At 39.1% G+C, this 23,333-nt stretch overlaps 2 protein-coding genes across 2 annotated transcripts in view; one reads left to right on the top strand and one right to left on the bottom strand.

The window, feature by feature from the left end:
- The first annotated feature begins 729 nt into the window (after positions 1-729).
- LOC132797365 (calcineurin B homologous protein 1) lies at positions 730-1,649 on the top strand. Its single transcript, XM_060809088.1, has one exon. It carries the CDS (start codon positions 830-832, stop codon positions 1,556-1,558), a length of 729 nt encoding a protein of 242 aa, XP_060665071.1. The 5' UTR covers positions 730-829; the 3' UTR covers positions 1,559-1,649.
- Positions 1,650-1,828: 179 nt separating this feature from the next.
- LOC132797363 (disheveled-associated activator of morphogenesis 1) overlaps positions 1,829-23,333 on the bottom strand; it is a 45,734-nt gene continuing 24,229 nt past the window's right edge. The window contains exons 2-10 of the mRNA XM_060809085.1: positions 10,094-11,164; positions 7,044-8,012; positions 6,790-6,967; positions 4,776-5,477; positions 4,506-4,711; positions 3,989-4,128; positions 3,754-3,915; positions 3,527-3,690; positions 1,829-3,465 (exon numbers count right to left, since the gene is read on the bottom strand). Coding sequence (XP_060665068.1) covers positions 2,558-3,465; positions 3,527-3,690; positions 3,754-3,915; positions 3,989-4,128; positions 4,506-4,711; positions 4,776-5,477; positions 6,790-6,967; positions 7,044-8,012; positions 10,094-11,164 — 4,500 coding nt within the window. The 3' untranslated portion in view covers positions 1,829-2,557. The remainder of the gene's footprint in view (positions 3,466-3,526; positions 3,691-3,753; positions 3,916-3,988; positions 4,129-4,505; positions 4,712-4,775; positions 5,478-6,789; positions 6,968-7,043; positions 8,013-10,093; positions 11,165-23,333) is intronic.

Below are 23,333 nucleotides of genomic sequence, written 5' to 3'. Positions count from 1 at the left end.
AATTCAAAAATTGAAATACCAGGCGAACATAAATCAGCAGCAAGCAAATTGGCAGCAGTAGAAGTGGCGCCATCTATGGGTGTCTATTGGAACTACGACAACATTTGCGCTACCTAAAAGTATGCCACAAAAAATGTATTTACTGCACACTGCAGTGCACTGCTTTATTTGCAATGAATAAATTGGTCAGCCTGAAAGTATGCCACACAAAATATTCGTTTCACACTTTTTCATTTGCAGATTTGAAAAAGTCACATCCTCAAATTCTGCTACACAAATTTATTTGCTGCACATGCAAATTTATTTTGTATGCAGAAAAATTATGATAGCTCTGTCATATTCTAACGGATTTGGACGGAACAAGTTGCATTCGATTTGTGGGACCGAAATCTATCGATTGACATCATAGAAATATGGAGTCTTTTAAGAATCCAATGCTTCTAAAATTGTAGTGTTCGGATGATGGGAAAATCTTCAAAAACTCAAAATTCTGAATATCTTGGTAAGCTGAAGAACTATTTGAATGTGCTTTGGTCCGTTAATAGTCCGGTTGAAAATACTATGTTTGACACTTATTTCAACTTGATCAGGATTCTAAGGATATAGCTAGTAAAATAATATACCCTTTAAGGAGTAGCAGCTCGACATTGGTTTCAGTCAGAGTTTGGTTTGTTACTTAGAGTAATCGAAGAATAAAATATTGGGCAGCTGGGGATTCGTTGTCAGTAATTGACACTAGTTCGTTTGGCAAAGGGGGTTGAAAGCTATGAACACAATTTGTGGCAGGTAAATAATAAATAAAGGATCACGTGAGTTGATCGAAAACGGAATGGGCCTAACGAACAGCCATCAGCTGAGTGCCGCCGAGCTGCAGGCGCATCAAGCGGCCACCGGGCTATCAATCGAGCAGCTTGATCAGCTTCACGCTCGCTTTCTGGCGCTGGATCGTTGCCAGCGTGGATATCTAACGCCCACAGAGCTGCTGCGAATACCGCAGCTGGCACAGAATCCATTGCATCGCCAGATAATCGATGGCTTCTTTGGCCACACAAACACGGGGATGGGAACGGGAACGGAAACGGGGACGAGGTCAGATTCGGATTCGGATACGGATACGGATTCGATGAGTAGGGATCGCATCAATTTCGGACAATTTGTACGAACGTGTGCAACGTTCTTGGTGCCACAATGCGACCATCCGCCGCATCAACGTCTCGATGGACGTGTTCACAAGCTGCGCCTGCTCTCCCACATGTTCGACACCCAGCGACGCGGTCGCATCGAACGTACCGATTTTCGCAAGGTGATGACGACCTTGCTGAACGGTTCGCCGCCTCCCTCGGATGGTGTGGCCAATGTGCATCCGCACAGCAGCGAATCGGAGCTGCAGCTGCTGGAGGAGCTCGCTTTTGGGGAGCGAGAGAGCAGCACTTATGAGGAGTTCGAGGAGAGGCTGGCAACGGTCGATGTGGAGTCCAAATTGGCAGTTAGCAAATGGCTAGAGGAGGAAGAAAAGGAGAAGGAGATGGAGAAGGAGGAGAAGGGGAAGCGCACGTGATTTGAAATTTATAATCCTAATCAAAATCAATATCGAAGTTGTTTTCTTTATTTTTCACTTCCGTTTTTGCTTTCATAATTTTTCAATACTTTTTGCACTTACAATTTTTGCAATAATTAAAGTTAATATTTGAATTTGCATACATATCAAAAACACAATTAGCATATATATCATTAATTAGTGTTAAATATTTATTATTTATAATAATATTTTCATTTCTCTTTTTTGCTTTTGTTTTAGCTTTGTTTTTCTTTTGCATTTCGTAAAAACTTGTAAAGTGCTTGAATATATTTTAGCGAGATTCGTGCTAAAAAAAAAAATACATAGAATAAAATAGATAATAATATATAATAATATTTATATAATTGTTAATAATGAACATGACTTTTTATGGCAGGCCGCGTTTGCCTCTCGAAACACTCTCTCTGGGTTCTTTTGTATATACTTGTATGTATATGTTATGTATATATAATAATAATGATTATGTTGCATGCTGCATTTGATTTGATTTGCATTTTCATTAGCATTCTTTTGTTTTTTTGTTTTTACTTTGAGTGCTGCAGGATGAGCATTTTGACATTTGTAACGTGTCCTAATATATCGCATATGTATGTAGTATATTATGTAGTTATATAGTTATAGATATCGGTTTTTCTTTTTTTACTTTTGTCTAATTGCAAACACAATTGGAAAGGTACGCTACAATTTATGTATGTGTATATATGTGTGTGTGTGTGTGTGGGGTGTGTTTCTCATCTCATCGTTTTAAATTACAAATTACAATTAATATTTTTAGTTTTTTCCTTTTTTTTTGTAAAAAATTTGGTTTGACGCTTGCATTAGCTGATCTTCATATATATCTGCATGTATGTATATATATAAATGATTGTGGTATATAAATAGTTACAGAAGGAAACACAATAAAAAAAAAATAATAATAATTGGGGAAATACTAGCGCGCATTTAAGGAGAGGGGGAGGAGCTGCAGGGGACGCCTGTCTATTGACGCCTCACGGTCCGTTCACGTTCGCGTCCGCTCTCCTCACGCTGCAAACTTCCGTGTCGGGGTGGCGACGTTTGTCCCGGACCCGGCGCCGATCCGTTGAGCACACGCGCCTTGCGCGATCGCTTGAACTTGGCCATGTCCTCGCCAAAGACGTCGCCGGTGCGCAGGGCCGAGATCAGATCATCGAACTCGCCTTTGTTGTCGCCCTTGCCGCCGGCATCGCCGCTGCCCGTTGATGAGCCGCCGTTGTGGGATGACTTGAGGCCCAAATTGCGGGCGACGCTGCTCATGAGACCCGATTTGTTTTTGCGCTCAATCGTGCGCTTCTTGAGCTCCGCCTCCTGCTTGGCGCGCTTCTCCTCCTCCTCCTGGCGGCGACGGAAGCTCTCGTTGTCGTTGCGCGCCTCGGCAAACGAGGCGAGGAATGAATCAAAGATGCCAAAGAACTCATCCGGCTGGAGCACGGAACCATCTTCGCCAAACAATCGCACCGCCCGATCGAAGCGTGTCTTCATGTCCTGGAACTTGTCCTCCAGCTCGGCAAAACGCACCGATGCCTGAGCGTGGAACTCACGCATCACGGGCAAAAAGCGATCACCCTGCTGTGCCGGTCCCGAGCTGCGATGGAACTCGATTTCACGCGCCACATCCGCCAAACCGGTGCGCAGCATCTGTATGTCCTTGTCCATTTCGCCCAGCGACACCTTCGATGCCTCACGCACATGCGGTATATCGTCCTCCAGCTTAAGCAGATCCTTGAACTTCTTCTCAATCACCTGCACCAAATAGTGCAGCAATGTGGTGCCCTTGGCGGCACTCGACTTCGTGTCCGCCAAGCGATTCAACGAGGCGAGCCTGAAGCCCGAAGCATTGCCCCGAGCGCCGCGATTCATGTAGTTGCCTAAGAAAGAGAAGCTGACGTTAATCGGAGATTCGATTGGTTAAAGTGTGCAAAGACTTACCCAATGCAAGAACCAACTCGAGCAGCTTGCGCAGGCGTCGCGAACGTGCCACCTCGCGGGAGGCTTCCATGACGCTGGTGATGCGCGGTATCAGATCGTTGACCGTCAGCATGAAGCGTTTCTTGTAGTGCAAACTCTTCAGTCGCTGCTCATAGTGTGGTATTCTAAAAAAAAGAAGAAGATTTGTAAATTCCGATTTGCATTTCTTTAACAACTGCTCAACTCACTTGGATATCTCGTAGAGGAAGCGATCCGCACGCGCCAATGATTCAATGTCTTCGCTGTGCTCGTCCAGCAGCGCACGCTCCTCGGCGGAGGGCGTAAACTTCAGCAGCTGCTCCACCATGTCCAATGCCAGCTGCTCATTGCTGTCCATCGAGAGAATTGCTCTGTGAATCGAAGAATCGAAGAATGCATTTAGTAAGAAGTTCGCTTTGAAATCAGTTTCTTTATGTGGCTTACTTGGATATATCCATGTCGCTCATCTTCAGTTTGCTCAACAGAATCGTGCAGTTCTGAGCGCGTCGTCCATCGATGACCGAGAGCACCTTCTGCTTGTTCTTGCCAGTCACACGCAGATCCTCATAGGACCCATCGGTGGTCTGTAGAGAAACATACAATTTGTATATAGTTAGAGGGGAAGAAAGACAGTTTAGGATTATGCAATATGGATTTACAATAATTAGATTAGATTAATTAGAAGTGACTGCCTCACTTATCCCTTAACTAATTTAATGAAGCATGCAACAGCTCTGATATTGTGCTAGAAGTTACATCGGATTACTTCATAATATGGGTTCTTAGATTACTATCTTATGTTATCTATGGCCAACCGTAACTTAATTTATTTGCTGTTCATAACTATTTTGAAGTTGTCTTTAACCCTTCTTCACATTATTTTATTTCTTCCACTAACATATTTCAAAGTTCTCTTTGTCTTAAACCTTTCTCAAATTAAATTTTAGTCTTTTCCACTTACCGAAACGCCGTTCTTTTGGTAGGCTGAGAAGAGCTTGTCGATGGACTCGAGCTCCATGTTGTTGTAGAGCTTGCTCTCGTCCAGCTCGCTCCAGACGGTGCCCTGTAGCTTGGCATCGGGCAGCTTGGACCAGTTAAAGCTCTTCAGCGGATTCGCTGGCTGTGGCACGTTCTTCTTTGGCAACTCCACTTTGGGTGCAACGGGAGCTGCTTCGAGCAGAGAGCGAATTAGCGAGGGAGTTTAAAAAAGGAATCAACTTCGATAACTTACCCATTGCTGGTGCCATGCTAGGCGGCGGTGGAGGGGCACCGGGACATGGGGGCGGCGGTGGCGGCAACATGGCTGGTGCCATGGGCGGTGGCGGTGGTGGCACCGTCTTCAGCATCGGCGGTGGTGGCGGCGGTGGCGAGACGGCGCCATTGCAACCGGTTAGACCGGCAACCTTTTGATCGTCGGGTATGCTGCCCTCGGTGACGAGACGCTCGAGGCGAGCGCGCTCCTGTTGCTCCGTCTGGAGGCGATGCTGCAGATCCTCGGCCTTCATCTCGGCGGTCTGGGCACGCTGCACGGCCTGCGAGTGCTGAGCGGACTCCTTCTCGAGTCGCTCGCGCATTCGGGCCAAACCGGTCTCCAGATCCTCCTTCTCCTGCATGCGCAGATCGAGCTCTTGCTCCTTCTTCGCGAGACGCGACTGCACATCGAAGTTCTCCCGCTCCAGCTCATCGGCCCGCTTGCGTGCCTGGGTCAATTGTTCCTCCTTGACGAGCAGACGCACCAGCTTGCCCACATCGATCTGAAGTGGCGCCACATCCGGATCGTGCATCGTCGACTGTTCGTTGTTGAGCTTCAGCTGCTTGCCGGGCTCATCGGAGTCGGAGATGAGATCGCTGCTGGGACGTTGCTCCACCTGCAGCACCACCTGTTGCACCACGCGATCGATGAGTAGCCAGTGCTCTGTGCTGTGTCCGGTATCTGGAGGGGAAACAAATTGAATGAGCACCGTTTTTTGCATCTATTTCAAAAACTAATAAACTCCATTCGTTTAAAGTGCACAATAATAAGACGACATGATTAATCATTTGTATTCGTATTATTAGACCAAAGATTCATAAACATGTATTACATCATAGCAATAGTTATGATTATTTATTATTTATAATAATGATTATATTATATTAATAGTTAATATTATTATTTATATTAATAGTTTTCGAATTTCTGTGTAAAACTAAAGATTAAAGCTACAGCTCGACTATAAGATGCTCTTTACCCGTTGTCAATACAAAAAATCATAAAAAAAGAGTACGTATTGTTTAAATATACCAAATTTATATACCACAAAAATACTAATAAATATACTAAAATATACAGACATGTATATTAAGTTTATCGAAATACTTATTCATTCAGATTATAAATAGGACAACATTTAATTTGAAAATATACCGAATAAATATACCACAAAATACTAAAATATACCGTCATGTATATTTCGTATATCAACATATTACTCGATTCAAAATATAAATAGGGACAAATCTACCGGTATATATTGGTATATTTTTCCCTCTTATATAATAAATACACAACAAAATACTAAAATATACAGACATGTATATTAAGTTTATCAAAATACTTTTTCATTCCGTTTATAAAGAGGACACAAAATGCTTGGCAAAATATACCGAGAAAATGTACCGCAGAATACTAAAATATACTGTCATGTATATTTAGTATATCAAACTACTACTTCACTCAAAAAATATATGATATCGAAGGCAATATATGTCAGATTGTCAGCCACAACAATTGTCTAATGAAAAGAGTTCTTGAATTACATTTAAGATTTTTATCAGATTGCAATACAAAATTAGTTATTATTTCCGTATTATGTACACTTTTGCTTCTTTAAGATTACTTTGCTGACCTTATTGAACTGCCTCCAGTTGACGTTAAAGTTAACGACGTTAAAGGAACCTACTACATTTTTCTGTCAAAATATTCCATATTAAGCATATCGAAAGATGAAATACTTTTAACAATCCTGACAATTTGGCATACTTTGCACTTTATGGTATATTTTGAATGTAGTACTATATTAATATACCAAATGTAGTCTCTGATAGTAGTTTTCTGAATATTAATTTGCTATATTGCGAAATTAATACCGCACTGCTTTGCTCTTATTCAGAATGGGTAGCGGGTATCTCAAAGTCGAGTACACTCGACTGTAGCTGTCTTACGTGTTTTAATTTCTGGTTGAATGAAAGTAAATTGTACTTACAGGGTAGGAGCAGCATGTGCTGCAACAGCGAGAGCATGTGCGGATAGGCGGGCGAGTGGCTAAGCTTGCGACGCAGCAGCTCGAACATGGAGCCGGCGCTCTTGGTGTCCACATGCTCCTCATTGAAGCGGCGGGCAAACTCCTTCTCGTCCTCGGCGCGCACCATCTCGAAAAAGTCCTGCACCAAAGACGACACACAGATTAAGTAAAGAGATAGCGAGTTATTTGACTTCTGCGACTTGCAACTGACTTACCAAATGCCTGTCGAGCGTCTCGTTCTCATGCGTGCGCAGCTTGTCAATGACCGGCTGAATGCCAAGCATCAAGAACTCGTAGCGCAAGTGCAAACGAAACTCGAGATTCTCCTGGCCGGGTCCATAGTTGAGCACCGCATTCACAAACGACATCAGCGCCGTCTTCAGATTCACATTGTCGCGATACGCGTACGTCGAGCGATCCAGATCGTTGACAATGCTCTGGAAGCGCGTTCGCTCCGTGGCATATTCCTGAAAGTGCAGCATTGCCTGCAGCACCTTGCGATGTCCGCCCGGCACCAGACACACAGCTCCAAGGATCTCCAGGGCCGAGATCTTGGTGCGTATATTATCCGCCGCCAAGGAGCGAGCAATCGTATCGATTGCCGTGGGATGAGCGAGCACATGCGCCCGTCCCATCGAGTTGTTCATCAGCGCCTTGATGCAACCGATCAAACTGGTGTGCAGTGAACTGTTTGCCACCCGGATGTCCAGCTGCATCAGCAGATTGAGCAACGCCGGCAACCCGTCGAGCTCCACAAAGCGCAGCACAAAACTGTGCGTCGAGGTGCGCAACGCTGTCTTCAGGGCATCCACGAAGGCGGCATGATTGTCGAGCCGTGAGCTCAGCTCGTGGCTGGGCGAATCCTCTGGCGATAGCGACACGTGCACCACCAGATCCTTCAGACGCTCAATGTAGTGCTCCGCTGTCGGTGGCTGTGTGATCGCCGCCGCATCGGGTCCATCGTTTTGGTCCAGCGGCATTTTGCGTGAACAATAGATTTGCCATTTCTTTTGGGCCGGCAAACTGAGCATCGCCTCCTTGTTGGGCGCCGTCAAATCGAGTTCCTCCACCAGCTCGGCGAACTTTGTGTCCAGCTCATCGCCCGAGGGCATCGGCTGTGTGGGCGTGAGTGCTTGCAGCGTGAAGCCGCCTTCGACCACACAAATCTCGGGTGGTTCGTCATCCTGTAAAACAAAAATTGATCAGCGCATGTGGCAACAATGCAGAAGCGTAAGTCATGAGTCGCAAGTCGCAAGTTGCAAGTCGCGAGTCGCTCAAGCGGCAAGCTCCTCCAAGGCGTTAACAGTGCATGTCCAATTACACTGCACTACCAATGCGGTCTTTACTACAACGTTGTGTAGCTTAAGCCATTGCCCAACCTTGGTGCATTGCAATCAAAAGTAATTGTGGCTAGGTTCTGACTCAGCTGGAATTCTTAAAGACAAAGGCGGAAGAGTCACCTATGAAATCAGTGAGGAAAAGGGAAGGGATCGTTTCTGTGATGCTAGAGGGAAATCATCAAAGAAATCATTAGGGAAAAGGGAAGGGAAAGATTTCATAGTAGTTGTACTAAGCTGAAGAATCACCTATGAAACCAGTCAGGAAAAGAAAAGAGAGACTTTCTGTAGTACTAAGCAAAAGAGTAACCTATGAAATCAGTAAGGAAAAGAGAAGGGAAAGTTCCTGTAATGCTAAACGAAAAAGTCACCTATGAAACCAGTAAGGAAAAGGGACGGAAGAGTTTCATTAGTAAGTATTAACAACGCTAGCTGCGATCATAGCTCTCTTATGATTAAAATACGATGAAGTAATCATATAAGTTCTATTTAATTAGTCAATAATTGCGTCATTTCAAGCAATCTAATTGATAGACGCAATGTTGCAAAGCAAACTGAGGCAATGTCTTGATTAACACTTTCAAGCATGTTACAGAATAAACATTTGAAATTGCAGGCTCTAATTGAAGCACCAAAACAACATGACCAAAGATCTGACATAAAAGGAAATGTTGTTTTATGCAAGTTCTTCCAAATGACAAATTCATTTTGCCAAACTTGTCTTTGATAGAATATATAATAACTACAGCGAGATCGTCACAAACAGTTTAACTGAAGAAAAACTTGACTAGGCAATTCAACTTAATAATCTTTTTAATAAACAACGTGGAGCAACATTTGAAAGTGAGTTCAAGAAATTAGTTATCTTTTCGCTAGAGTTGAACTATATCCCTTGCACTTGCTTTTCAATCAGTTGCAACATTATCGCAGGGCTCTTAATTTATGGAGCTCACTTGGCATCTGGCACACGCTCTTTCTCTCTCACTCTGGATATCTGGGCTATAAGAAACACTTTTTTTTGCTTTCTTTCTTCTTTTTCTGAGTGATTTTTTGCACTTATGCAATTTCGTGCGCAATTTGATATGTCAAATCGTTGGCTCCAATTGCAGACGAGTGAAGAGCAGAGCAATTGGGTCAGGTAGCCAGTTAACTAATATAAGTAGATGACAATTGGCACGTGACTTGTGCTTGATTTGGCCAGCGCATTGCGAAGGCAGCTTGTTGACATCGCTTGTGAGGGAGTGAGGCTGTTATTTGGGTATTTCCTCAGTGAGTTAGGGAGTCAGGAGGTCAGTCAGGAAATCAGGAAATCATTCATGAAATCAGCCAGTCTATCAGTCAGTCAGGGAGTAAGGAAGTGAGGGAGTCAGTCTGGGTATCAGCCAGTCGGTTAGGAAGACAGTTAAGGAATCAGCCAGTCAGTCAGGGAGTCAGTCAAGGTATCAGACAGTCAGTCAGAGAATCAGTTAGGAAGTCAGTCATGACATCAGTCAGCCTATCAGTCAGGAAGACAGTGGGGAAATCAGTCTTGGTGTCAGTCAGGAAGTCAGTCATGAAATCAGGTGGTCTATTCGTCAGTCAGGAAATCAGGAAATCAGTCATGAAATCAGCCAGTCTATCAGACAGTCAACGAGACAAGAAGTGAGGGAGTCAGTCAAGGTATCAGCCAGTCATACAGAGAATCAGTCAAGGTATCAGACAGTCTGTCAGGGAATCAGTCAGTCAGGGGAGTCAGTCAGGAAATCAGTCATGGAATCTGTCAGGAAATCAGTCAGGATGTCAGGAAGTGAGGAGTCACGAGGTGAAGGAGTCAGTCAAGGTATTAGCCAGTCAGTCAGGAAGATAGTCAAGACATCAGCCAGTCAGTCAGGGGAGTCAGTCAATGAATCAGCCAGTCAATCAGAGAGTCAGAAAATCAGAACACTTACCTTGAAGCAGCCGCACCAGGCTCGTCTGCCCCTAAACACGGGCATCTTCTTCTTCTGCTGCTGTCTGTAGTGTTTTTGCAAAGGTGTCTCTGCGTTGTTGTTGCTACTGCTGTTACCCTGTAATTTCTTGAGGGCGTGACCAACACCAGCTACGCCTCCAGCACCGCCGCCGTGACTGCTGCTGCTGCTGTCGGCGTCGACGTCCTCCTTGAGGCCAAAGGGATAGCCAAAAGTATAGCCTAGGATATTATGTGTGTAGAATGAGTTGCCCAAGCCGTTGCTCTCATCGGCATGATCGCCACGCAAGGTGTTGTTGTTGCTGCTGCTGCTGCCACCGCTGCTGCTGTTGCAATTGTTGCTGTTACTATCGCTGCTGCTGCTGCTGCTGTTGCCGCTGTAGTGATTCCAATAGCGATACAAACTGTTGAAGCAACTGAAGTCGGTGATGATGCTCTTCCAGTTCTCGAAATCGAAACGCTCTTGGAAGTTGGCCGATGAAGTGTCGCTGCCGCCGTGGCCGCCGTGGCCGCCGTTGGGACTGCTGTTGCTGTGGGGGCGACTGTTGTGGCTGCTGCTGCTGCTGAGTGCAAGGGTTGCTGTGCTGCCGCTGCTTAAATCGCTGCAGCTGTTTAAGCTAGTTATCGATATCAAACTGTTGTTGTTATTGCTGCTGATGTTGCAGTTGCTGTTGCTGCTGTTGTTATTGTTGTTGTTACTGTTGCTGTAGCTATTGAGCACGATGTTGCTGTTGCTGTTGCTCTGACTGTTGTCACTGGTAATCGTTATCTTCGTTACACCCGCTGTGCTGCTCGTTGTGGCCGCTGTTGCTGTTGCTGCCGCTGCTGTTGCAGTTGCTGCTGTTGGTGCATTGATTGTTATGCAGCTGCTATTGTTGCTGCCGCTGTGCACAGTTGTTGCTGCTCCTCCAGCTACCGTTGCTGTTGTCGTTGTTGTTGCCCCAGTATTTTTAGGCTTCTCTAGCGTGCTCTCTGGCGACGTCTGCAATATTTCCGTATTCGTGCTGTGCGTATCGGGCTCGTTGATGCAAACAATCGGACACGACTGTAGCTTCTGCAATGAAAAACAATTTGGAAATTCTTATTCGATTCTGTTTTCAATAAGTTGCTAAGCCTCTCCCTCTCTCCCCCTCCCACTTCCTCTCTCCCCTCTCTGGCAATCAATGTCCATTGTTAGGTGTCGTGGTAGACAAATGGCTGTCAAGTCGCATGCCAAGGCAACAAGACAAATGCCACTCCAAAGCACGCAACAGTTGACACTGCAACTGTGCAGTGTGTGTGTGTGTGTGTGTGTGTGTGCAGGTGTGTGTGTGTGCGTGTTTGGCATACACTTTGCTGCCACAGAGTCCAATAACTTATGAGCTACAAATTCATCTCAATTAATTGCATTTGTACAACGGAATATTTTTTTTTTTAGAGATGAAACTTGAGATGTCACAAACACACAAAACTATCGCGTCAATACGATAGTTACGATAATAATTTTACGATAATATAATTACTATTAGATCTTTGATTTTTCAAGGAAAAGCAAAATCAAAAATTGAATATTAAAACTTTATTACTTAATTCAAATATTCTTTTTAAAACATCTAAAGCACTCTATTTTCTGTAAATTAAATGTTGTATTTGATACTAGATTTCATATAATAAATAAAAAAGCTCCGCAAATACTTTTATATTATATATTATAAATGCAAATATTCCTAACTTTGCATATAATAAATGCAATTTCATTTCTTACAATTTATTAGATTTTCAATTAAAATCATTCACTTTCTGGCATCACTAAATTCTGAAGCTCTTTTTATTTGGGCAAATATTATAAGCGAGAATATTCCAAATTTAATTTGCAATTTATTAGATTGCAGAGTATTTGAACATCGTTTAGTTCTAAGCCCATATGTTGTGCTCTATTAAGATTTATATCTGTCATTATGCAGTCAGTTGGAGTTTCGATATGTGTCTCGTTGTCTTGGGATTGTCTCGTGGGTTTTTCGTTATTCTTTGACGCGTGGGCAAAAACAGAAAAGAAAATTATGTATGTACAACTGAACAGTTTGTTGGTTTTCCAACTGTCATAACTGTCTGGCAATTGCGTTTGACATGTGTTGAAATTCTTCACATAGGATTAAAGTTATCCCCTCATTCCCCCCCATTCAACCACCCACTCTTCACCATCCACATCATCCTAATGCGTTGTGTGTGGGCTTCAGAATGTTGAAAGTATCAAGTACAATATATGTTACATACTTAATGCTTAGAAATATGCATGGGAATCAAGCGAGCGTCTTTTTTTATTGCATTTCTTTCAATTTTGTTTTACATTCAAGTCAATTAGCCATATATGCAAATATCTATTGGCCATTTAATCGCCAAACAACAACGATCAAATTATGCTGATTAATGCATAGATTGATTACAATAATAAACACAACTCTCGTCGTAATAATAACACGCTCGACTTTTTATTGTTGAATAACACTGCATGGCAAAACAGAAATTTGTGAAGTGAAACATGCTTGAATTTTGGTCGTATTTTATGATATTTAAGTTTCAATACACAGAAAGAAATAACGTGCTAAACTTGTCAAAATTGAACCAAGAAAAATGAAAATTCAATTAAAATCGAAATTGTACAAAAAATCTAGATTGCTCAATCTTGAAATTCAAAATTATAATCTTGTTTCAAGAATGAAAAAAATCTCAAAATTGAACCACATAGGCAAAATCATAAATCAAGATCAAACAATCTTAAAAAAAGAAAAGAAATTAGGTCCTAATTTAAGGAAGAAAATTCCATCATGTTAGGAAACAAAAAAATAAATTTTGATTTAAGATTCCTTCAACATAATAATCTTGTTTCAAGATTTTCCTTTTATAAGATCAAAAAAATCCTAAATGATGGATTTTCAATCCATATCAAATATCATGAAGTCATGCAAATTCTCCAGTTCAATTCTTCTTTAACTTTAAAATAAATTTGTGTCTTTCAAAAAGAAGAAACATTGATTAATTCCGTAGAATTGCAGGCTTGCTAATTTACTTCATTGCATAATTGAAGTATCATTAAAAATGATGATAATTGTAATTCCCATTTGATTTTCCACTCATCTTTTAATGTTCATAATTAATTGTTTTATTTAATGCAATTAGTTATCTGTCTTTAATAGCTCACTTTGAAACGCAATTATATCACTCGAATATCCATTTGAATGCACATCAAATTTGCAGCATTAAAAGTGTGTAATACAAGCTAATAAATATGAAATGCATAACATAATAACAAACATAACATAAAAATCACTTGGCGCCTTCAGTTGTGTATTTTTACTTGTCCGTCTGTTGTAATTTGAATACATCATAATAATAAGACGACGATGTGGTAGCAATAGTTGTAATATGCTCGATTTTATTGTTGGATAATCAGCAGTCGTCAGTTCCAGACGATTGCCCACTTGGCCACTTCTCCACTTGGCCAACTCAGCTCATCAGCTGGTTGATGGCTCTCGGCACTCTCGGCTGTCGACTGTTGCCAATTGTGTTAAGTAATTTTAGCCAATTGCAATTGTTACTACGAGTGGTAGTAAATATGCAAATGCAAATAGCAATAGCAACAACAACAACAACAAGTAAGAAAGCTACAGTCGAGTGTACTCGACTGTGAGATACCCGCTACCCATTTTGAATAAAAGAAATATATTTTGCGGTATTTTTCTCAAAATATACCGAATATACTGCATAAATACTAAAAATATACCAAATGGTATATTTGTTATATCGATATGGTACCGCATTCAAAATATACCATAGAAGGCACAATATACCAGATTGTCAGTCAAAGCAACTAAGATCCCTAGTAAGTAGGCCATTTTGCCCATACAAAAGTATTTCTTTAATATCTTCCACAATTTTTATCGGGAATCATAACTACTACAGTAATTATTGTATATACCAAAATTCGCAACTCTAGCTTTAAAATTACGCTTGTTATTCGATTTTTTTGATTTGCGGGGGCGGAAGTGGGCGTGGCAAAAATTTGAAACAAACTTGATCTGCGTGCAAACATAACAAAAGCTGTCGAAAAAAAATTATAGCTCTATATCTTATAGTCTCTGAGATCTAGGTGTTCATACGGACAGACGGACAGACAGACAGACACACAGACGGACAGACGGACATGGCTAGATCGTCTCGGCTGTTGACGCTGATCAAGAATATATATACTTTATAGGGTCGGAGATGCCTCGTTCTACGGCACAAAGCTTATAATACCCTTCTACCCTATGGGTAGCGGGTATAACAACAACAACAACAACAACAAAAGGCACCCCAGTAACCCAGCTTCCAGCTGTTGACGCGTCGTCAAAGTCAGCGGCTTTTTAGCCAACTTCCAATTCATGCACGACTCTCTCGCCCCAGTTGCCAACTCAACGCCAACTGTTGCCTTAGACGTTGCCTTTGCTGTTGTGACATGAAATCAGGTCAATGCTTTGGCTTTAACAGACTTGCACTGAGAACTGAGATCTGTTAGCGTCTTGTCATAGTTGGTCTGGCAATCTAGAAATCTCGTTTGTGGGCGAAACGTTTCGTCGCGTTGCGTTGCGTTGCGTTGCGTCGCTCATTTTGGCCTAAAAACTAATTAAAATCGCGTCTTCTGTCTTCTCGCTTTGTTTGTCATTAAACTATATACTCGTATTTTAGTTTTTTTTTGGAGCGTGGGCTAATATGTTGCCCATCAGTTGCGCATATTTGGACACAATTTGAGAGACAATATTTGATATGCTCATTAAAAAAGGGTCAACACACGATCTATCGTTGTCTTTTTTTTTCTCTTTTTGTTTTTGTTGTTGGGTACACAACCACAACAACAACATCAGCTTACGACGAGCTGGCCTAATGAACCGAAACCCTCAAGTGTCACTTGGCTTGAGGGTCATTCAATAAGTGGCCCACTTGAAGCGTTTAAAATATATATTTGACTTGTTGCACAAAAACATTCTAGAAGATGCAAAGTAGATTATGATGGCATACTAAGCTCGACAGAAATAATATACTTTCAGTATTTTTTCTTGTTAACAGTATAAATAATGTATACTATATATAATTATGTATGTTAGGCAATCAAAATGAAACTTCTTTTTAATAAAATATTACACTTAAATAAACTTCTGAATATGAAATGAAACCTTTTGAGATAGTTTGTGAAAATATAAATTCAATGATTTGTAGTATATTAATACTGACATACTAACATAAATGTGCTTAGTATATTACTATCAGAATCTTTCAGTATTTTTTCTTGTTAACAGTATAAATAATGTATACTATATATAATTATGTATGTTAGGCAATCAAAATGAAACTTCTTTTTAATAAAATATTACACTTAAATAAACTTCTGATTATGAAATGAAACTTTTGAGATAGTTTGTAAAAATATAAATTCAATGATTTGTAGTATATTAATACTGAGATACTAATATAAATATACTAATACCATTATACTGATATTATTAGTAAAGGCTTTAATCCTTTCTAAGCCAATTTATCAGCATCAGTCATATAATGAAATTTTGCAATATTTACCAATCTATTGTATTGCAAGTAATGAGCAATTTTAGTATAGTTTGTGAACATTTTAATTCAATGATTACTAGTATATTAATACTGACATACTAATACTCATATAAATATACTAATACTATTAGCAAAGTTTCTAAAGTTTCTCGTAGCGAATTTAATCAGTATTATAATGAAATTTTTAATAAAAGTATTGGAAAATTGTTTGTAATATTTTTTTTTATCAAATTTAATAAGCTTACATAAATCTTATGAAGTGTAGAATAGCATAGTTTTTTGAGTTTTACATTAAATAATTTCTATTAAAATTGTAGACTGAAAAATAAAATATACTAATGCAAGTAGACTACTGAATTTGTAATAAAAATTTCAGTTGTAAGATTGTTGACTGAAATATAAAAGATACTAATAGTAAACCTAAAATATTAGCAAAGTTTTTTATCTTCTCTAACCCAATTTAATCAGTATTCCAGCTAATGAAATTTCGAAATATTTCGCAAAACTATTTTCATTGCAAGATTTGCACATAATTGATACGGCAGCTGACAAAAGTCTAGGAATACATAAATAGTGTGTGTTGTTTTATATCTACTGATTGTATTGTTTCGTTATTAAGTATTGCCACTGATTATACAATTATGAGTGCTGCTGTTATTTTTGTATTTTCCTGCGACTGCTGCTGAGTTCATGCAGCTGGGAAAACTGAGTGCCAAATGGCTGTCAGGCTGTCTGTGAGGCTGGCGCCAAATCGAATCGCATGATCGTTACATTTTTCACACTTGTCTGTCACGCCCCTCGCCCCAAACCCGAACCCAAAAGCAAACCCAAACTCAAACTCAAGCCAACCCAAGCCTCCATTTCCGAGTACACCCACCAGCAGAAAGCACACAGATGCTTGCTTGGTAATAACTTTATAAAGTGGGCGCCGAAAAGTGAAATGGAAAATATGAAAATGGATGAAAAGTTAAGGCGCCTTGACAGGCATGTTGTGTGTGTGTGTGTGTGTGTGTGTTTGTGTGTGTGTGTGGCAGGCAGGAAGTGAGAGAAGACACTTGCGCGATGTCTCGCAATTTGGCACAAATATGTGGAAGCAAGCAAGGCAAGAGGGGGGCAGGGCAGGCAGGCAGCAACAATGCGAAGTGCCCTTAATACAAGAGACGAAAAATCAAGTGGCGCAAAAGCTGCATGAAAATGAAAACTTGTTTTTCCGCATGCCGAGGAAAAATACAACGAACAAGCAAGAAAGTCGACATGCGACAAGCGTGCCGCTGTCTAATACCCGGCAGCTTTTTTTATTGTTTTTCTTTTGATCTACGAATATGCTAAAGTTTGCAGTTGATGCTGCATTAAAATTTACGAAAATTGTTTATCAAATATTTCTATTGTTGAAATACTCCTCAAAGTACAAACAATAGGCATTGTGCAACGCTATGAATTATAATTTTTATTTTGTATAATTTGATCACACTTCAAAACGAAAAAATAGAGCTCAATTATTTCTATATTATTCATAAAGATAATCTAAAAGTCTGTTACCTAAAAACCTTTTGATAAAAGAGCGCAAGAATCTCATTAAAGTGCACTCTGATTATCCTAAGTTTTTCTTAAGAACCTATCGATAAAAGATTTCAATACTCATAAGGATAATCAAGTACTCAACGTGTTTCAGATTTCAACACATAACGAGATTTTTGCTGGTTTCTTATCTCTATGATCCATTTTTTAAAAAGAATGTGCTAGTGACCAACTAACAACTAACAACTAACAAAAAAAAAACACTGCTATTTCAATGTTCACAGTGTTGATATTGATTGTGTTGTAAAATAGAAAATAAACAGATTACAAATTGTCGTAGATATAGATATTATCTTTATAATTTAGTGATCTCTTAATGTATTAAATGTAAATTTTAAATAACTCATTCAATAATTTTTTGGTTAAAATGCTATTAATTGTTAGTTTGTATAGATTAAAAAATATATTTTTGTAATTTATCTGGCAATTAGCTTATTTTGGCAAATTTGTTAATTACCAAAAGCTTAAATCAACTTACAGACCTTCAAATATTGTGTTCAAAATTGTTAGTCTCAGAGATTCATGTGTTTAAAAGGGCAGACAAACAGACAGACAGACGGACAGACGGAGACGGATAAACGAAAAAGAGCGAGAAAAGCGACGCAGCAAGACAGAAATATTTATGGCGCCTGCTTCTGCTGCACTCGTTGCGCATTGTCACTAATTCAATATACCCTTGTGCCCAATGTTAGTGGGGTATAAAAATAAGCAAACGAATGTTGAAAGCAACGCGACGGTAGCTGCTGTTGTTGTTGTTGCTGTTGCTATGGTTGCACTTTTGTTGTTGCTCGGCAACAATGAGCAACTTTTCCTTTTTGCCTTTGCCTCGCAGACTCGTTCATCAGCTGACGCTGAAGTGGCGACGTGGGTCTAAGCGCATCTTTACCCACTTTTTATGCAGCTCAACGTCACATCACATCGCATCACACACAACTGTTGGCAACTGGTGCGTCCAGGCAGCTGATCAACACACACACACAAAAACACACGCATACATCAATCATACGACGCATTGGACGGACGCATTGAAAGCCGCTTTCCTTGCGACTGCGAATCCCACTGCGAATGCATTCCATTTGGTCACTGGCAATTTGCAATTGGCGAATCGGTAAAACGGCAATTGGCGATTGCATTTTGGTGTTTGGTGTTTGCTGTTTGGTGTTTGGTGTTGTCACACGGTCCAAAAATAGTCATTACGACCAACTAACGAAAGCATTTTACTTACGTTGTGTTGACAGTTGACAGTTAATTGCCCAGCATTTTGAGCACATTTCCACTGCATTTTCATTTTCATTTTCATTTTCATGCTCTATAATTGCATTTTTCTCTGTCCCATTTGCAAGCACACACACATACACACACACACACACTAACACACAATAAAAAGGCTAAGCCAAGCTGCTGGCGGCAATTAGATGCAACTGTTAAGCAAATTGCCATCCAAATGATTCATTGTCTGAGTGCGCAGAGGCAAAGACAGAGACAGAGACAGAGACAGAGGCTGAGGAATGCATTGCAAAATCTCTGGCATTTACTGTTATGGAATCTGAAGAAAAGTGCAAGTTTGTAGTGAAAGAGAAAGAGAGGGAGAGAGAGAGAGAGAGAGAGAGAGAGTAAGAAAGGGTCGAATGAGATGATAACTGAAGCTAGTCATTTGATTCTCATTGAGATATACCAACAAAATACTTAAATATACCATATTGTGCAAAATATACTGAAATGTTAACTGTAGCATGAAGAATATACCATATTACACAATATGTACCAAAAAGTTTCCTTAATATACCAAATGATATATTTCAGATAGAGGTATGTATATCTTGTAGAATAAACCGTATTGTGATATATCACTGCATGTAAAATATACTAAATTGTACTAAATAAACGGAAATGTTTCCTTAATATATCTAATGCTCTATATATCTTATCGATATACCACTGCATTTAAAATATACCATATTGTACAATGTCAACCAAAACATCATTAATTAACTTAGACGCTTTGTATCTAATTCACAACCAAGTTTACAGAAATCACAATGACTTCAAATACTATTGTCTATATTTTATAGTTATAGTTATAATACCCTTCTACCAAATGCGAAACTGCATCTGATGAAAAAATGAAGAGTAGAATGAGACGATTTCTTAAGGAAATGCTTTAATATTTAGTTGATAAACAATCTATATATTAGTGCAAGTTTATTGAGATAGAAGATGTAGAATGAAGCGATTTCTTGAGTTAATCTTAATACGAAATGAGAAGCTGTGTCTGATCATAAGTATAACTTAAAAGGGAAAGAAATGAATGAGAAGATTTCGGAAGAGAATAATTTGATTTTTAGTTGATAAACAATCAATATATAAGTTGACAAAGAAATACGAAACAGCAGTTGAACAAAAGAGCAATTGTTGAGAGAGTAAGAGATGATTTATAAAGTAAATAATTTGATATGATATGCGAAATTAAAAGCTTAAGAAAGAGCGAGATTAAAAAAGAGTAGAATGAGGTTATTTCTGTAGTATATAGTTTATTGTTTAGTTAATAATCTAAAAGGAGAGAGGAGAGAGTAGAATGAGACGATTTTGAGTTGATGGACCGTCAATATATTTATTGACAAACAAAAATCTCAAGTTTATAAAACAAGAAAGAGAGAGTACGAAATGATAGAAAAAAACAATTTCTTGAGATAACCATTTCACAAGATTAAATACAACATTGATTTTAAAAGTGCAAGTCGAATGAAAGGAGAGAGAGAGAGTAAGAAATGAGAACGTAGAATTTAATGATTTCTTCAGGTAGTAGAATCTTGCAAGGAATTCAGTTGAAAGTTGCTTTTTAATGAAGTGCAAAACTTCATCTGAATAAAATTGCACGTTGAACAAAAAGTCAGAGTAAAATACGAATACAATGGATTCGAGATCTAGTACAGCATTTGGTTTATATTTAGATTGCTTGATTTACAAGTCTATTATCAATAAAAACTGCATAAAAGTGCAATTTGAAGTAAGAGTAAAAGTTGATGTCTTGACGAGTTGTGAGTACAGCATTCAATTTATAGATAGTCAACTATCAAAATCAAAGAATGACTCAAAGTAACATATGTACAATGAGAAGATTTTGACTTAAGTGGAAAATAAAGTATGTATAATGAATGAATGATGTACTATACTATTCAGTTTTAAGATAATTTATGGCAATATTAGTGGACATCTTTGAGATAAAAATAGTTTCAACTCCACAAAATTGCTTAGTGTATAAAAAGAGCAAAATATGAATCTGCTTGGAATCTTAATTTATCGATATTACAATTGTTTACTATCTCCCACTTTTGGCAGTTCACTTGGCCATCAATTTTGTGCAGTTCGTGACGTTTCAAGTGCAGTCGAAAAAAAAGACGCTCGCTTAACAAGAAACTAACTGCACTTAATAGCACCACGCCTCCCACACTCAAGCACACATTGAAGGCGGAATATACAACAAATAAATCACAACAAAAAAAAAACTATCGTGTAAACTATCGCATTGCAGCAGGCAGTAACAACAGCAACAACAGCAACCAGAGGCCAGCAGCAACAAGATAATAAAACTACAAATAAAAGTAAAAACATAACAACAACAGCAGCGCTGGACCGTGATGAAGGTGTTGTAAGGTGTAGTTTACATGCAACAATAGTAGCAACATCGACAACAACAACAATAATACAACTGAAATTAAAGTCGAATCAAAAAACAAGCAAGCAAGCAAAAAAAAAGTAAAGGTAAATCCAAATCGCTTGGTAATCAGGCATGCGGGTGTTAAAATTATTACACAAGGCAATACCCCAAACACCTTCCCTTACATCCCCCTCCCCCCTTCCCCCACTTCCTTGCCCTCCTCCGCCACCTTCTACTGACTATCCCCAGCTATATATATTACAACTTTTGTGTCTTGTTCAGTTTCAATTTCAATTTCAGTTTCAGTTTTAGTCTCAGTTTCCACTTTAGTTTGAATTTTTCATGTTGTGTTCCCCCTCCATCTCTACCTCCCTCCCTCCCTCTCTCTATCTATCTCTCTCTTTCCACAAGTTACATTAAACTAAATGGGAACAGATTGAAGTTTTTGCTTGTTGCAAAAATGTAACAAATCAGCGCTCAACAGCCAATAACTAACTTAATTTAGTTTGTTTGTACTTAATACATTATTTAATACGAATTTAATTCATTAATTAAAAAACCTCTATCGATATAAAATATAACTTTGTGATACTAAAAAGTGAATGTTCTAATTTGAAAAACTTATTTCACTCATCACCTTTTTAAATATGCATTTTATGTTTACTGCAAATATTTTTGTGATTGTATTTTACAAATCTATTTCGAATTCACAAATATAACAAGAAAGTTACAGTCGAGTGTGCTCGACTGTGAGATACCCGCTACCCATTTTTAGTAAAGGCAAAATATTGCGGTATTATTTTCAAAATATACCGAAAATACTAAAAAATACCAAATGGTATATGTGGTATATCGATATAGTACCGCATTCAAAATATACCAGATTGTCGGCCAAATTAACTAGGAGCTACCCATTTTAAATAGAAGCAATATATTTCGCGGTATTATTCTCAAAATATACCAAATATACTGCAAAAATACTAAAAATATACCAAATGGTATGTTTGGTATATCGATATAGTACCGCATTCAAAATATATTATAGACGGCACAATATACCAGATTGTCGTCTAAAGTAACTAAGAGCCCTAGTAAGTAGGCGTTTTTGCCCATACAAAAGTATTTCTTTAATAACTTCGACAATTTTTATCTGATCGCAATCAAAACTACTATAGTTGTTGTATATACCAAAATTCGTAACTCTAGCTTTAAAATTACGCTTCGTTTTGCGGGGGCGGAAGTGGGCGTGGCAAAAATTTGAAACAAACTTGATCTGCGTGCAAACATCACAAATACTGTCGAAAAAAATTATAGCTCTATCTCTTATAGTCTCTGAGATCCAGTGTTTCATACGGACGGACGGACGGACGGACATGGCTAGATCGTCTCGGCTGTTGACGCTGATCAAGAATATATATACTTTATAGGGTCGGAGATGCTTTGTTCTACCTGTTACATTCATTTCCTGCCGGCACAAAGTATAATTATTTCTAAATGATATTTTCTATTATATATTATGACTATTTCCTTAGTCGCTATAAATGGTAAAGCGTTTATTTGCAGCTCACTTTTCCAAGTTTTTGCGCAGCTGCTGCCGCAACTAATCTCAGAAGAGGGAAATGTAGTTAGGCAATACAGATTTATAATAGGGAGCGTCTTATCAACGGACACGAGACGCGTATCTTAACTGGCTAACTGGCTAAACAACCTTCTAAATGCTTGAGCCCATAAATAACTCCAACACAGCAGCGGCAACAGCAACAGCAATTGCAACAAGCAACTGCGAAAGGTGCCACATGCGAGTGCAATTTATGAGTGTGTGAGTGCGAATGCGAATGCTTCGAGTACTCATGTGTCAGGTTCTAGTGCAGAATGCAACTAACTGTCTAGCTGGATTCTCTGCTTACAGTTCTGTTTGTTTGTGTGTTTTACGGCTTTGCTTTGACTAATTTGGCCCATTTGACATTTGAAAACTTTAAGCAAGCAAAAGTCCAGTGTGTGCCCGACTGTGAGATACCCGCTAAACAATTTTCAATAAACGGAGATCAATGCAAATATTCTCGTGAGATATACCAACAAAATACTTAAATATACCAAATGATACCACTATATATACCACTATATGACAAATATATCATATTTTGCAAAATATACTGAAATGTTACCTGTAGTATGTAGAATATACCATATTGCACAATTTGTGCCGAAAAGTTTCCTTAATATACCAAATGATATATTTCAGATATACCATTGCTTGTAGAAAAAACCGTATTGTGAAAAATATACCATAAAGTTACCTTAATATATCAAATGCTATATTTTTGTGATATGCCACTGCATGTAAAATATACTAAATTGTATTAAATAAACGGAAATGTTACCTTAATATACCGAATGCTCTAGTTTA

The sequence above is a fragment of the Drosophila nasuta genome, chromosome X (assembly GCF_023558535.2).
Source record: "Drosophila nasuta strain 15112-1781.00 chromosome X, ASM2355853v1, whole genome shotgun sequence".
Taxonomy (NCBI): Eukaryota; Metazoa; Arthropoda; class Insecta; order Diptera; family Drosophilidae; genus Drosophila; species Drosophila nasuta.
Note: the sequence above shows the minus strand (reverse complement) of the source record. Positions and strands in the feature narration are given on the sequence as shown.

Bases quoted from the DNA above. Each gene is read 5' to 3' on its own strand.
- LOC132797365 (XM_060809088.1), top strand. From the start codon at position 830: ATGGGCCTAACGAACAGCCATCAGCTGAGTGCCGCCGAGCTGCAGGCG.